We start from the raw sequence: 16,343 nt of genomic DNA, 5'->3' as shown, positions 1-16,343 counted from the left end.
GGTGTCTTTTGAAAATGAAACTATGTAAACCTGTTCTGGTACAACCCCTAAATAAGATTTTGAACCTGAAAATGAGCATAGTATGAACTCTTTAAAATATTTTATTAAATACATCTGTGCACAACAATCTATGTGGTCCTAATGGACCTCTTATTAATTGTTTGTACTGGAAATGAACAGAAAAGCATGGATTATGACTGAATAATATTTATTTAACATGTTCTCTAGTTAAGATCACAACTGAGTATATGATTGTTAAAATAGGATGATCAAACTAAATAATAAATATTGTAATACACCTTTTTAAAAACATAGTTTACAAAGTGCTTTGATAGACAGTGCAAAGCAGCACCCGGTGCCAAAATCACAAAAGAAAGTCAAAAGTTTGGTAAAATTAAAACATGAAGACAAAAGTTGTAAAAACATAGTAGCGAGAAGGCGTTCAAAGATGAGAACGGTAAGAGATAAAAACAAACAAAACAAAAAAGAACTAAACAAAATCAAAAGAAACACATGGGAGACTCCCCTGCTGTTCCAGGCTGAAGTTGTAGCTAGCTTGAGGGTTAACCTCTGTGTTACCATTCTTAGGAGCTAAGTAAACAAAACTCTGCTTGGGTCTGGAGAAGCTGTAGCATTTTCTGAGAAACTGCTGGTCATACTAAGCATCCACCTTTGCTTTTACAGCAAACCTGACCCTGCGACATCCAGCACACCTGCCTGTCCACACTCGCCACACTCCATACTGAACACTTCAAAAGATGCTGTGTATTTGCACTTAGTATTTTTACATTTAGCTTAATTTTGTCCTGTTATCACGTTGACTGATGGGTAGTTGGCAGCCTGTGTGAAGGAATTTATTTATCAAACATATCGATATGTCTAAAATTAAGTTGGTTAGAAAGTCATGTTGTAATGTTGGTTTCGGTTATTTTTCAATGAATTGACCAGTCCCAGTTGATAAACGGTGTACCTCTTACTTTTAAACCACCATGTTTACCTTATCCACATACCACTTCAGTATTGCATGGTGTCGTTATATCAAGGTTCAGCACCCCCAACAAAAAAGCGTCTGCATATGCTGCATTTATGTAGCTGAACCTGCACAATGACCTTCCTGTGGAGGTCGATGATTTTAAAAAAGATATCCTTTTTGCACTCAATACTGTAACACACTTGTCGAACATAGAAAGTGCCATAACACCTGCATCCATTATCTTCAGCCACATCATTTGGAGCTATCTCTACAGTACATGCAGCCCTTATCAGTGGTTGGGAATCTATTCGGTGTGTGTCATTGAGTCCTCCATGACTTCTGTCTATCCCAATGCGTCCATTTGACAGAGAGTTTATCTCCCTCTGCTCACCCACTCCTACTCCTGCCACTCTTCCCTCACTTTTTCTATAGCTTTCAGGGTCAGCTGACTAGACAGGCTATTAAGCCAGCACTGGCCCTCTGTGTGTGCGTGCCCACTTCAGGCTGTGCAAGGACACCAGGGGATCATATTTTCAGGCTTCTGTAGTCTTGTAATAGAGCAGATCTGAATCATAGGAGGAGAGGCACACGGCGAGATGGAAAGTCTGATGGCGAAGATATTAATATGGTGAATGCCCCTTTGATAATGGTGTACTGTATTGTGGTCATTTATGTACACGCATGCATGCACGCGTGTGCACACACACACACACACACACACATACATACATACATACATACATACATACATACATACATACATACATACATACACATATATATATATATATATATATACATACACATATATATATATATATATATATATATATATATATATATATATATATATTTAAGCAGCATCACAAATATTTCCTCCCCACACCCAGTATTCCTTTCCGCTCCTCTCCTCTTCAAGTCAGAAAAGCACTGCTCATCTCATCTGTAAGTAAGAAAAAATAACAATAGCAGCATTGAGAATAGTAAATTTTGAAAATGGATCGCCTCCCTCCTTCCCTCTGAAACAAGTCATTCAGGCAAACAAACGAGGGAAAGGGAATATGAGCGTATATATGAGAGGGAGGATTGATGGGAGGTGTATTGATAGAATTTACACTCCTGCTTGAATTGACAATTATCCGCTAGATGAAATTGGAATTGGGTTGTAGAAGTGGTGGGGACCTTTTTGCAGTGAAACCCAGATGCAAATATTGGGATAATTTACATGAGCGCTTGATACCCTCTCTGCCTCATATATTCAAGGATTTAATAGCCTACTTTCCTCGCAACTCTTCTCGAAAACAGAGGAAGAAAGGGAGAAAGGCGTCGAGGGGGAGGAGGGGATAGGGGAAAAGAAAAGGAAGAGACAGATGCAGAACAGAGCTAGGAGCAAATTCAGCCCTTAATTTGCAAACCATAAGCAAATTATGTGTACACAGTTTCTTCCCTCCTGCCAGTAGCTGGGGATGCAGTTTGTTTTGGCTGGCTTGCATTTCCTCCCTGCAACCCATAAGGTGGGCCAAATACCAAAGCCACCTCTCGGACCTAGGGCAAAAAGACACATGGCTAAAGGATGGAAACTGAGAGAGCAGAGGAGGAATAAAACAACAACAAGAAACCCGTCCATGTTAAAAAGTTATGTTCTCAACACAGTATTGCATAGAAACAGTTTGGTGTGTGTGTGTGTGTGTGTGTGTGTGTGTGTGTGTGTGTGTGTGTGTGTGTGTGTGTGTGTGTGTGTGTGTGTGTGTGTGTGTGTGTGTGTTGAGATGCAAAGATAAGTAGGATCTCCAAGGATGTAATATCTATAAATGGTTAGAAAAGAAGAAAGATTGAGAGACGGGTAGATAGTTGAAGTCTCAGTTGCTAAATGTTTAATGGTAAGTCAATCTTTTTTTTTTTTCTCACTCTTTTCTCCTCCATCTCAATCTTTTTCTGTCTTGCTGTACTATTTCATGCTGTAGAGCATCAGTACTTGGGAGAACATCACAGACACACACATACACACACAAAAATAGACACACACATGCACACTCACTCCAGACTCACCTGAATCATTGTGAAGTAGGGAAGCCTCATTAATCATGCCACCTCAATGAGGAGACAGAAGCATAGAAACAAGTTAAATAGGAAGTAGGTTCCTTCCCCTGGCTTCGTCAGACAATTACATTTGTGACTATGATTGAGTGTGTTTGCCTGCATACATGTTGGTGGAAAGTGAATTCCTTTGAGAGACAGCCTCTGATGTATCAGCACTTACAAAATAAGTAGCTATCCTTAATGTGTATGCCCTTGAAATAATAGTATACTAAATATTAGCAAAGGGAAATTTTAACCCAGTTTAGGATGTTGTATGTCCTTTTTACAATAGTGCCAGAGGCTCATGGGCAGTTGATTTTTTTCCCCCTTGAAAATAACTTTGCTTTTGTAGATTTTAGTTTCAAAGTATAGAGAAAAGGGCAAGATTGGGAAACGGAGGGAGATGACATGAGATAGAGGTGCGGGCTCAGACTGGAATCCAGAACATCAGTTACAAAATACACGTCTTAGGCCACTGAGGCACCAGGACATGACAGTAAAAATATTTTCCTTTTTATTGTCCTGAAGGGTGCAGTAAGCAGCTACTTCATCAGCCCTTACTGCAGGAGAACTTCTCTGTGGCAATTTTTTTTATCAGCCTTGATAACCTCAGACATAAAAATACAGTATGTTTTTTAACAGCTCAGGGATGAATTATACCTCTGTGATCCTATAAGAGCCTACTTTGTGTGCCATTTAACGGTTTGCTTTTACAAGAACTGCACTAACATAACTACTGACTGTATTTTAAACAAGACTATTTGTTCGCATAGGTTGCTTAAAATATGCTTCATTCAGTCCTGTTTACATGCTATAGAGCATAGATTGATTAAGTATACAGTAACATGTCTTACCTATTAAGGATGCCCCTTCTATAAAAGGTTACGACATCATTTACATTCAGTATTCAGCCTGAAACTTTATCATGTTCTTTCTGCTGTCGTCATGAAGTATTACTGCAGTACTTCTACTAGGTGGGGCGAGGGGGATCTAACTGAGATCTCATTTTTTTGATTTTACAATCCTCAGGAGCAGAGTAGGGATTTCTTGCACTACTTCACCTATATCCATGGTGCATGTAGAAGGGGGAAAAGTCAGTAGAATTCAAAACATCTGTGATACCTGTAGTATAAAGAACAAATGTCAACATTGGGGTCATCATTAAACACATTGCTTTTCACATTTCACTCCTGACTAACCCAGGAGAACAATCCCCATATTTTGCAGCAGCAAGCACAATGGTAGCAAAGGATGAATGTTTTATTATTAATCTCTGTGTATTTTGTTCACAAGTAGCCAGTGTAGCCATGGATCAGTTGAGTGGAAAGTAATTTAGGCAAGAGTCTATGGACAAGGAATAGATTGGAACACATGTTAATATGACCGAACATATTTTCAGGAAATATATTGTCTTTACACAACAGTTTATTGATAATGTAACTTGTTCATTCTCCAGGACAGTTGTAATATGGGCTAGGTGATGGATTCAAACAGTGCTAGGGCTTGCAAGCAGCCAGGCCAGTCTCTTTACACAACCTTTTCACTCCTCTAGCAGCTTTGTTTTATTTATCTCATAGAGCTGAAGAAGCTTACAGTAAGTAGAAAAGTACAGATTTCACGTTTAATATGGAAATCTAGTAGATCATATAGTCGTTACAAAGTCGACAACTTGCATAACAATAGCTGCATTACATGCCGACAGTAACCTGTCATACTTACATACATAAATATAGTTCAAAACATAATATATGATAAATAAAGTCCTGACAGTGCAACACTAAGCTCTGTCCTCCCACAAACAACCATAGTCCAGACCCACTCTTAGTACTAAACTATCGCTTACATTATACCAGCTGTACACCATTTAAAACCTAGTTCACATCATACCTACCAATTTCCAAACACAACATCAGTGTCAACAGCACTAGGGTGATGGGACGGCTGATCCTCCTAATTTGAAATTTCAGTGTGAGCTGGAGGAGGTTGACAGATGGTGGAGTAACATAAAAAAGTGTAGAGGGAAATTGCCATTTTTACCATATTTTTCTTTCAGTAAAATTGACTTTTTCTTTATATGGATTTTAGAAGTGGTGAAAGAAAGGCTTGTAAGGTCCTTCAAGGCCTGCATGCCTCTGCCCCTTTCTGCCTCAGCACTTATACACACACTTCTTCAAACAAGATCACTTGTAATTTATACAGGGCCTGCCTTTGCATGTTGAAGCGGGAGACATACAGAAAGCAGGAGTAAGCATTTTTTTAAAATATTGTTATTGCTGGCAAAGTTATGAAATTAAAATGATTAAGGACACATCGCTGAGAAATGTGGTTCCTACATGTATGTTTGTATGTGAGCATAATCACAGGAGCAATAAATCATATGTTTAGAGTTTGCCTTGACAAGGAGGTGAATGAAGTTGAAAGCGCACATCAGGTTTAAAGTAGTAAAATGAAGGGCACCACATATTTTCTACTTTATTTCAACGAAGCAGTAAAATTATCTTTGCAATAAAAATATGTATCATAATATTTGCTAAATTCTTATGCCAAGGGATGGCACAAGAAATGTGGCTAGCAGGGGTGGGTGGGGGAAATCGATTCCTCTCTTCAGAGATTATGTCTCGATCTAGAAAAAGTCTCAACCTGAAATTGCGGATCCAATGAGCCACCGTTGAATGTTTACATTTCAATGGAATAACAGTAAAATCTACTGTTTTTGAAAAACAATCTCTACATGTTTCATAAAAAAACATTGCAAGCAAAACAGGAAGAAAGCTGTCCATCTCTTTAGCATTTACTATATATAGTAACAAATTTACTTGTTGACCTAAATCTCTTGACAGAGTATCTGTTTTGGGCTTTAGTGTTTGTTAGCTCTACTATTACACATCCAGGAAACCATCTGTCATTACCAACTTTCAGCTTGGATATGGCATCAATTCACTAAGACCAGGCCAACCCATCTCCTCTAAAGCTTCCTCCTAAAAGCTGTTGCCTTATCTAGCCTGCTCAAGATTAGTTGTAAAACCTTCAAATATTTGGACTCCTCACCATCTAATGAAACTGTAAGTTTTACTACTGTGACTATTTACTAACATGAAATCTATTTCCTATTTTTTTGTCCTTATTCTGAACTATCTGAACAGTCCAGGGAATGTGGGTAATCCTAACCATCCAGCTTAGTTTCCTTATGGACCAATCCAGTTATTGTCTGCAGTTTCGTCACTTTGTAGCTGGAACCACACATCATGTGGTCTTACTGCTAAAATGTATCCTGAACAAAGTGTATATACAGACAGAAATATATAAAAGTATTCCTAATGTAGGACATAAACCAGCCACTTTTACTTTTCTCAAGTATGACACGAACCCAATTTCTCTTTTTTAAAGTACTCTGTTCTAACAGGTGAACTATTTGAATAGGTTGTACAAAACCAGGATGCACATGTTCAATATTATTTCTTCAGTTTGACCATGACCTCAAACTGGCACAGCACGGTCCTTCCCTTTCCTTCCTCTGCTTCTGTGGCCAAGGTGTTGGAGCCCATAAATAACACCCTTACTGTCAAATGAAAGTCAAGGTACTGCCACAATTGCAGTGCTTCTTTTTTAGCAATCTTCTTGAAGAAATATTCTTAAAATCTTCAGAATAATAGACATGCTTTTTGTTGTTTCATTAATAAATTGGACTTGGATCAAGGAACTTGTTTTGTATTGTATTTAACAGGTTTAGTACATAAAGCTTTTAGATTTACCTCTACAGAGGTATTTGTTTTTACAAATATTTTACCATATATAAAAAAAGCTTCTGTCATATAAGCCAAGGTTTTATTTCTATCTAAAACACCTGGTCTTTACCACTCTTGTGTTATAATTCTCAATATGCGAGTCTTGTAAACTGAAAGTTGAGCATTGCTGGCCTTTAGAAAAAATCTCTTTAGATGTCTCTAATCCTTACAAACCCAAACAAAGAAAGGATGGAGGGCACAATACTGTCACGTAGGCTTAATATTGGCTTTGAAGAGGCTTAGCACTTCTGCTCTACTTAGGGTATGCCATTTGGTACTCTCTTTTGTCAGCTATATTCATCTGAAGCCCTTACAGACAGGCCAAAGGTTTAAATAATCTACTCGTGTGATGAGAAAACTGAGTCAAAATATGAGACTTTGGCTCTAAACTCTGTTTCCATAAATGTTTTCAGTATGTTATTTGTCCATTTTTAACAAATGGGGTAATAATCAAGTAAGTAATTTTCTTCCAGATGTCTAAGTTGTCTAAGTTACAAAGTAAAGACAAAAATACATACTTTACAGGTTGTTGAGTTGAAAGCTATAAGGATTGTCCTTCACAGATTTTACAGAAGAGAGCCCTGCTGTTCATCTTCATACATCAACTCTAAAATAGTGGTTATGACCAGAACCAAGGATAGAAGTCACACACAGGGCAGGAACAGAGTCCTCTGCTGTTGGCTGAAAGTACTACAGGTTACTGCAGACCATATCATATAAGTTGTGACAATGCAACAGGCTTCCACACCATTGACACATAAAATATATTTTATACTCCCTGACTATGTGGGGGAATAGAAAGATGGTTAATGCCTGAATAATAGATTGGGCAACTGGATTTAGTGTGTAGACATAATGGTAATTTCTAGTTTGTTTGTAAAATATGGTAAATACAAAGATAAATTATGTTCTGTGTTAGAGGAGTAAATGAAACCTCAACATCTCAGAGACAGGGCTGCTGAGAGACAGGTAGAGAGAGGGAGTAAAGCAGTGAGGCAACATGTTCCCACAGGGTTATTCTGTAAGAACAGGTTCTCTGACAGTTTCCAAAGGTTACATGAAATCATTTGAAAGATAAAGCAAAGGGAAAGTATGAATACATAATTCTCACACAATTGATGATGCCATTAGCTTTGCTTTCACATTACTGCCAAGAAATTAGTTTTTCCCTGCTGGTGGCTATAATAAATTGTCACTTGTTCACTACCAACTCGTGCAGGGTAATCAACCATTATTTCTTGTGTACTACTTGAAAAAATAGTCAGTGCATTATGTGACCTATGAATGTAAAAACTGGCGTTATGTAGGGACTACTCTGGAAAGCCCCTCCCCACTCCTTCCCGTTTCAAACAGTAGGAATTTTCATGGCACCACTTTTGTGACGTCAACTGGCATTTCAACAGAATCAACAGTTTAGAATAACTTTATATTGTTTTTTGCCATTTCACTTGTCTTGTTTCTTAAAATGTTGAATTACAAATGGCTAACGTCACCAAGTCAGTGGCTAGCTTAATGTGCGAGCGTGAGACTGTGTTTTGTATTCTGTTTGTAGCACTGCAATTCACAAATTTGTTAATATAGGAAGACTGCATGTGTTTGGAGTTTCAACTTTCAGCTGGCTAACGTGGGTGCACAGGCGTTTCTACTAGCTAATGTTACATGTACCGGTTAGCTATTTAGCAAGGTACACAAACACATAAATTTATTTTTGTTTATTTCATATGACCTACACCTAGGCTGTAACACTTCTGAGGGTTTATCAGCATTGCCAGCCAGCTATATTTCAACTCGTTCATTTGTATGATGCACCTTCAATGGGCAGCAGTAGGATAAAAATTGGGAAGACGACGTCCGGGGCGTGTAGTTAACTTGTAGCATTAGCTATGTTTTTTTTAGTTGGTAGTAAAGTTAAGGTCACACGTTTTGCTAGAATAAGGTTGAGCTAGATTAAGTTTATTTTACTACAGGTGTTGTTAGTGCTAAACCTTGCTCTGTTTCTGCTGTCTGACAACCCGGTATTTTTGGGAGGTGTGTCTGAATAGAAACATAATTTGTAAAGTGTGATTTTATGTGCTTAACTAGCAAGCTGAAAACAAGCCTGCCAATATCAATCACTCTAAATAAAGTATGGATATAGTACAGTAAGATGACATGCAGTGAAACAGGACTAATAACCTGTAAATGAAAGTATTAACCTCTAGTACGAAACAGCAGTAGAATTAAACCCTTCTATCCAGGTGTTTGGCAGCTAACAGTCAGTGGTGGATACATTGCTTAGCATTGCCCGTTTTGCTTCTATACTGTGCTATTGGGCTGGTTTAACCACAGTTAAAGCCACCTTTTGGTCTAGTGAAATTGTTGTTAAAAGCAGAGACGCTTATATTTTATTCTACCAGCAAGTTGTTACATTGGACATTTAGAAAATTATCCTGAAAGTTTCAGCTTCAACTGAGAAACTCCCTTGAAAATGTACACTATATGCACTATATCTACAGAAAAAAATGGATGGCTGTGTAGACATACTGAAGTGAATTCAAAAGACAAATGTATTTCACACCATATGAGGTTAGGGTTAGAGTTGTAGAGCTTATGCTGTCCAGTGCCAGACACAGGTTGTGGCAATAAAAAGGACAAAAAGGTGTGAACATTTGTCATAAATCTGGAGAAATATTGGAGAAATATGGGAGAAATTGTGAATTCCCGGGAGGAAACTAGGAAAGGGCAAAACGGAAAACGTGAACTAATTGTAAATGCCTCATAAGCATAATTGAATGGCTCTTCAAAATTTGGGTGAATATGTCATCAAAGGTTTGGAAGAATTGATCAATTTAGTTTTTACTTGCCATGAATCTCAAAAGAATTTACAGTAGACTGGCTTAATCCTGCTGCCTGGAGTTGCAACAGCTTAGGTTGTTGTTATTATTATGTTATTGCTGTCTCTTCTACATTCGCCCCTTCTGTACTGCTCTTTGGTTTGGCTGTCACATGAGATTGTACAATAACATCAGTTTCATTCTGCTGGTCAATATGTTCAGTTTGTTTGTTTAAATGTTTCCTAAAACCTGAAAAGTACCAAACGCATAGCCACATCCAGTCTGAGCACATTTAAGGCAAAGATTTCTTTCAAGCCAAGTAACCATGAACTAATCGTTAAGGCCTAATGAGCATATTACAATATTACATTACAAGAAATTTCAAGCACTAACAAAGCAACATTGCCCTTGCTTCAGCACCTCTCTAGAAGCTTGCCTGATACACCCTCTCCAAACATCAGAACTAAATCCTGTTCAACATAGGCTGGGGATTGGTGGGTGACAATTTCAGGATTTCACAGCTGAACAAAGTTTATAGGTGTGTTGCTTGTTTGAGAATCACTAGACAACCCCTATGCTGTCTAAAAAATAATGACAAATATTCACCAAGCCCGTGAGTTCTTTGAAACGTGGAAATATTTCTTGACTGCTGGGGGTCACAGGCTCTGTTGTGGCGATCGACAAATCACGTTTTTTATTTTTATTTTATTAAAGTACATAAAAACAGTATGGTCCGGCATTGGATTATTTTAACTTCATCTGAAAACAAGAGTGACAGCACATGGGCTTAAACCATTTCCAAATTACCAATTCTTCTCTGCCAAAGTCAGCTGCTGGTATGTTCTTTTCTGTTTTCATCCACCAAGGACTTCGGTTCGATTGTGTGCTCCTGCTTCACCAAGTTGGTAAGAATGGTGTTACGGCTTCCGAGGGCAGCCGTCTGTGTGTCACTGTTGCTGCTGTGTTTCCCCCTACAGGTGGTAGGTACACTGTGAGGCGGGGGATTGGCTGGCATTTATGAGTTGGTACCCTGAAGCGTACCGACAGAGATTTCAGGAGCATAAAAGAGAGCAGGGCCAGACGTATGTTGAGTTCGCTAGAGAAAAGGGCGTATTGTTTGACAAATGGACTGCTGCCAGTCAGGTAACTGATGTTAGTTCACTCAGGGAGCTAATGCTTCTGGAGGACTTTAAGAAGTGTCTCCCTGACAGTGTGGTGATGTACCTGAATGAGCAAAAGGTGCAGACACTGGCAGCAGCCGCTACCTTAGCTGATAAGTATGTGCTTACGCATAAGACTGTTTTCTCCACAGTAGCAGGTGGTAAACCTCACAGTATCCGCCACACTCCACCCTCACCGCCGCTTAGCCCACCCAAAGCAACACAAGCTAAGAAAGATGATCGTAAGTGTTACTACTGCCATCAGAGCGGACATGTAATTGCTAACTGCTACACATTGAAACGTAAGGAGCAATCTCCTAGAGTTTCCCAGCCTAAGGGTGTCGGTTTGATCAAAGCAGAGTCCCACACGCTTAGTCATAGAGATGAGTGTACAGATGTAGATGCCTGCTTTAAGCCCTTTGTTTTCGATGCGTGCCTAGTTAAAGTGTTACGAGGCACTGCTTGTTCTCAGTCAGTGATTTTAGCCTCAGCCTTGCCTTTCACTGATCAGACAACGTGTGGTTTTGGTTCCGTATTACGTGGCATCGAAATGGGATATGTTCCCCAGCCGGTGCACCAGATACATGTACAGTCCGACTTAATTACTGGTTTCTTCCCAGTAGCAGTGTGTCCTGAGCTACCTGTCCAGGGTGTAGTACTCCTGATGGGTAATGACATTGCTGGAGGCAAGGTTACCCCTAGACTAGAGGTCCTGGACTCGCCGCCGGGTAATGTAACTCTCTCTGATAATACTGATTTGGTTAAAGTGTTCCCCGCCTGTGTGATCACCCGTGCAGAAGCTCGTATGAGTAGGAACGAAAGCCTTGACATTAACTTATGTGACAGTGTGCTCATGCCAGCTTTCACAGGTGTACCTGACCTGAAAGAGGTGGAGGAGAAGCCTGACAGGGGACCTCAGTCTGAGGAGGCTGAGGCAAAGAAGCCCCTAGGTTCTGATTGTCTGCCGGTCACCCGTGAGTGCCTTGTTGCTGAGCAGAGAGCTGACCCAACACTACAACCGTGTTTCGCAAAAGTGGTAAGTGACAACAACAGAGCAAGTAGGGAAAAAGTCACTTATTTCTTAGATATGGATGTTGTAGCACGCCAATGGTCACCGCTCTTAGGGGCTGATTCTGGAGGGGATAGTGTGGATGAAATAGTTGTGCCTTTGCCGTATCGACAGCATGTTTTGTCCATAGCGCATGAGAGCAAGTGGTCAGGTCATCTAGGCGTTACCAAGACGTACCAAAACATTCTTAGGCATTTTTTTTGGCTGGGTTTGAAATCCGATGTAGCCTGATTTTGCCGCAGTTTCCATGTATGTCAAGTCGCAGGTAAGCCAAACCAGGTAATTTCCCCCGCGCCTCTGTGTCCAATCCCAGTGATTGATGACCCGATCGACTGTGTCCTAATTGACTGTGTAGGACCCTTACCTCGCACTAAGAGTGGTAACCAGTATTTGTTGACAGTGATGTGCGCGGCTACACGGTTCCCTGAAGCCGTCCCCCTGCGCACTATTACTGCTCGTGTTGTCGTTAAAGCGCTGACTAAGTTCTTTGCTACCTTCGGATTGCCCCGCATCATTCAGTCTGACAGAGGGACAAATTTCCAAGCTAACCTTTTCAAACAGGTGCTTAAAACACTGAATGTGCGCCATGTGGTCTCATCAGCGTACCACCCCGAGTCACAAGGAGCTTTAGAACGGTGGCATCAGACGTTAAAGTCGATGCTCCGTAAATATTGTGAGGAGAATGGGACTGATTGGGATGAGGGAGTCCCCTTTGTGCTGTTTGCTGCTCGTGATGCGGTGCAAGAGTCATTAGGGTTTAGTCCAGCACAGTTTGTGTTCGCACACACACCCCACGGCCCACTAAAAGTGCTGCATGATCAGTTTCTGTCTCTTGAGTGTGTGTGCCCCCGCAATGTATTAGACTACGTTAGTCAGTTCAGAGAACGCTTGCATCAAGCTAATGCCACCGCCAAGCAGTTTCTCTCCGTATCACAGGAAGTGATGAAAGCCCGCTACGATCGTTCTGCGGTGTCCCGACGTTTCCATGTAGGCGATAAAGTATTAACCCTACCCGTTACAGGTTCGTCTCTTTCCGCTAGGTTTTCTGGGCCTTATGAAGTCCGTGAGTGTCTAAGTGACACGGATTATGTGATTAGTACTCCTGAGAGGAGCAAGAAAACCCGGGTCTGTCACATAAATATGATGAAGCTATACCATGCTAGAGACAGAGATACAGTTCCGGTTAAGGGAAATAAGTCTGCCTCGCCAATCGCTATGCCCGGCCCCGCTGTTGCTGCAGTAATTGTTACAGAGCCTGCATCCGCGCCCGATCCTGATGACCTGTGGCTGCGTCATCCGGAGCATCCGAGCGCCCGGCTCCTTAACACCGAAGCCTTGCAAACTCTGCCGAGCCAGTTACAGCACTTGCCTGCTGCAGCCCAACAGGACGTAATACATCTAGTTGACCAGTCCTTGTGTCTATTTAGTGACATCCCGACCAGAACTCATGTTATTGAGCATGATGTTGAGCTGACAGACCCCCGGCCCATAAAAGTTCACCCGTACCGTGCTAACCAAAACAAGCGTGAGTTAATGAAGGGAGAAGTCCAGTACCTCCTCCAACATGGCTTAGCTGTACCCAGCTCAAGCCCATGGAGCTCACCTTGTTTAGTAGAAGCTAAGTCTGATGGTTCACCACGTTTTATCACAGATTTCAGGAAAGTTAACTCTGTCACAGTGCGCGACTCGTACCCGTTGCCCCGCATGGAGGACTGTGTCGACAATTTGGGTAATGCCTGTGTTGTCAGTAAATTGGACCTGTTAAAAGGCTACTGGCAAGTCCCGTTGATCGAGCGTGCCTCCAATGTTTCTGCGTTCGTTACCAACGATCACTTACTGCAGTATACCGTCATGCCCTTTGGTATGTGCAATGCGCCCGCACGTTACAACGTTTAGTAAACACTGTGTTAACTGGTGTCAGTAACTGTAGCGCGTACTTAGACGACCTAGTAACCTACACCGACACTTGGGAAGAGCACCTGCTTCGCCTTACACAGGTTTTTGACCGTCTTGCCCAGGCCAATCTCACCCTAAATCTAGCCAAATGTGAGTTTGGTAGAGCCACCGTCACATACTTGGGAAGACAGGTCAGACAGGGACAGGTTCGCCCTGTCGAGGCTAAGGTTGCTGCGGTGAGTGCATGTCCTGTCCCGGCTATGCGTAAAGCTCTTCGTTCTTTCCTAGGCATGGCCGGTTATTACAGAGGTTTCTGTAGGGTGCTCTATGTATGCCCCAGAGTGTTAGATGGCGTTTGACAGCGGCAAGACGTTATTGTGTCATGCTCCGGTACTAGCTGCCCCGGACTTGGCTAAGCCGTTTAAGCTGGAGGTAGATGCCAGTGCAGTGGGGGCTGGCGCTGTCCTGCTCCAGAGTGGTACTGACGGAGTGGACCGTCCGGTGTGCTATTACTCCAAGAAGTTTAACAAACATCAACTCCATTATTCTACCATTGAGAATGGCACTCTTGCTTTGTTGTTGGCCTTGCAACACTTTGAGGTTTACATTGGGTCTAGTTCTCTGCCAGTAGTAGTTTTCGCGGATCATAACCCACTTGTGTTCCTTTCCCGCATGTACAATCGGCTTATGCGCTGGGCTCTGATTGTACAGGATTACAATCTTGAGATACGTCACAAGAAAAGGAATGAAAATGTGATCGCTGACGCGTTATCTATGTATAGAGATGTATATTACGTAGTGATCTGACTATGGTTCAGACATTACAGTCTGTGTTTTATTGGGGGGAGTGTTACGGCTGCCCTCGGCAGCCGTCTGTGTGTCACTGTTGCTGCTGTGTTTCCCCCTACAGGTGGTACACTGTGAGGCGGGGGATTGGCTGGTCTTCGGGGAAGTCTGGCTGATCCTGCCTCCCACATCCGACGATCCTGATTGGAGCAGCGCACCAACCCTCCTCCAATTGCTGAGCTGCCTGCAGGACCGCCTTCGCGCCTTCTCCGTCAAATAGGCTGGTCTGCTGCTGGATTGAGGCAGCTACCATTTGCCATGTAGTTTGCCCCGACGCTGGTCCTGACATTGAACGCTGTGTGTGCGTGTCCTTGTTTGTTAGATCTGTGTGTTATTGAGAGTTGGTAACTCACCCGGGTTGATCTCAGTATTGGTCTGCAGAATTGGGCTAGGAGAAGCTCATCACTGATTACTTACACCTGTTAGAAATTACTTGTTTTAGATACACTAGGTTTAGGGGTGCTGCGCTCCCTGTGTTTTGGTTTTTGAACGACGGCTAGAGAGGTTTTTGTTTATTCTTTTGTAAGTAGTTTAGTAATCCCTCATTTAGGAGGGATCTCTTTTTGTTATATTTGGTTCTTTGTTTTACGCAGCACCCGCTTGCCCATTTTCTGTTTGACCTTTTTGTTGTACCGGACTGTTTAATAAATAATCTTTCCACCCACACCAAAACCATCTGGTTTATGTTTACATCTCTCCTACCCCTAGAGAGCGGGGACGTAACAATGGATATCACCAACTTTAAAACATAACATAACACCAAAAGAAAGTGATATCATGACTTTAATAGTGGCATTCCAACCATGTACAATTTACATTTATGGCATTTTAATCACGATGATTTGTGACCATAACATGTCATGAAATCAACTAACGGCCACTGGTCAGTGGAGAGGGAGAGTAAAGGGATTCAGAGATCGGGTAGATAATGGGAGCAAGGTGGGGAATAAGGAATGAAAGATGAGAGATATGAAACAGAGGAGAGAGAAAAAGAGACGGGCAGAGTTAGCGGATGGATGGAGGGGTTGCAAGACTGTGCGGCTGAGCAACATGAAAGTAAAGGGGGCTGCAGGTGGGCTATAGCTGGGGCAGCCTGCTTTTAACAGAGCGCAACAGTGTTGGGCAGGGGCTGTGTAAAGTGCTCTTCAATCTGTCTTCTCAGTCTCTACCAACTTGTGTTCAGCATTCATTACATATCTCACATGTTTTCTTTGCTTAAATGACACCTTTGATCAGATCTGTGTTAAGCAAATCATGTTTTGGGCATTTTTGCCTTTATTGGATAGCGGCAAGTCGAGAGATGAAAGAAATCTGAGAGAGATACAAAGAAGAAAGGTTTTTGTTTTGGCAGCATTTATAGAAACATGTATATAACATTTATAGAAAATGCATGACTGCTAAGACAGTACACGAATTATCATAGAGTTAATAATAATACCGTTCAGAACAGTTCAATTATGTAAATTGGACCTTTTGAAATGTTCAATTTGTGGATCATTTTGTTATGATTTGCCATGTGATCTTTATTGCTTTATTGCTGTTGTTGTCTAGTGTCTTAAGCCCATATGGGTTGGGTAGGACACGGCATTTAAATCAATCAAACAATCAAATAAAAAGGATTGTACAATTTTTGTTTCTGGCTTAGCGCTAACTGAACTTGCATGGAGTGTTGTTGTTTTTCACAGGTTTACCAACTAGAGTTACATCCTATCCTTGTTGAAA

General features: G+C 41.4%; 1 protein-coding gene across 3 annotated transcripts in view; it reads left to right on the top strand.

Moving 5' to 3' along the window:
- Positions 1-15,157, top strand: part of LOC123959580 — a 37,336-nt gene extending 22,179 nt beyond the window's left edge. For 2 of the 3 annotated variants that reach the window (XM_046033687.1, XM_046033688.1), the window contains 2 exons: positions 11,671-11,846; positions 14,686-15,157. In XM_046033687.1, coding sequence (XP_045889643.1) covers positions 11,671-11,846; positions 14,686-14,841 — 332 coding nt within the window. In that variant the 3' untranslated portion in view covers positions 14,842-15,157. Of the gene's footprint in view, positions 1-7,429; positions 11,847-14,685 lie in introns of those variants that run through there. The other variant, XM_046033686.1, reaches the window with a different exon arrangement.
- The last annotated feature ends 1,186 nt before the right edge of the window (positions 15,158-16,343 follow it).

The sequence above is a fragment of the Micropterus dolomieu genome, linkage group LG21 (assembly GCF_021292245.1).
Source record: "Micropterus dolomieu isolate WLL.071019.BEF.003 ecotype Adirondacks linkage group LG21, ASM2129224v1, whole genome shotgun sequence".
NCBI classification, from domain to species: Eukaryota; Metazoa; Chordata; class Actinopteri; order Centrarchiformes; family Centrarchidae; genus Micropterus; species Micropterus dolomieu.
The sequence above is the reverse complement of the archived record's forward strand: the minus strand, read 5'-3'. Positions and strand labels throughout refer to the sequence as shown.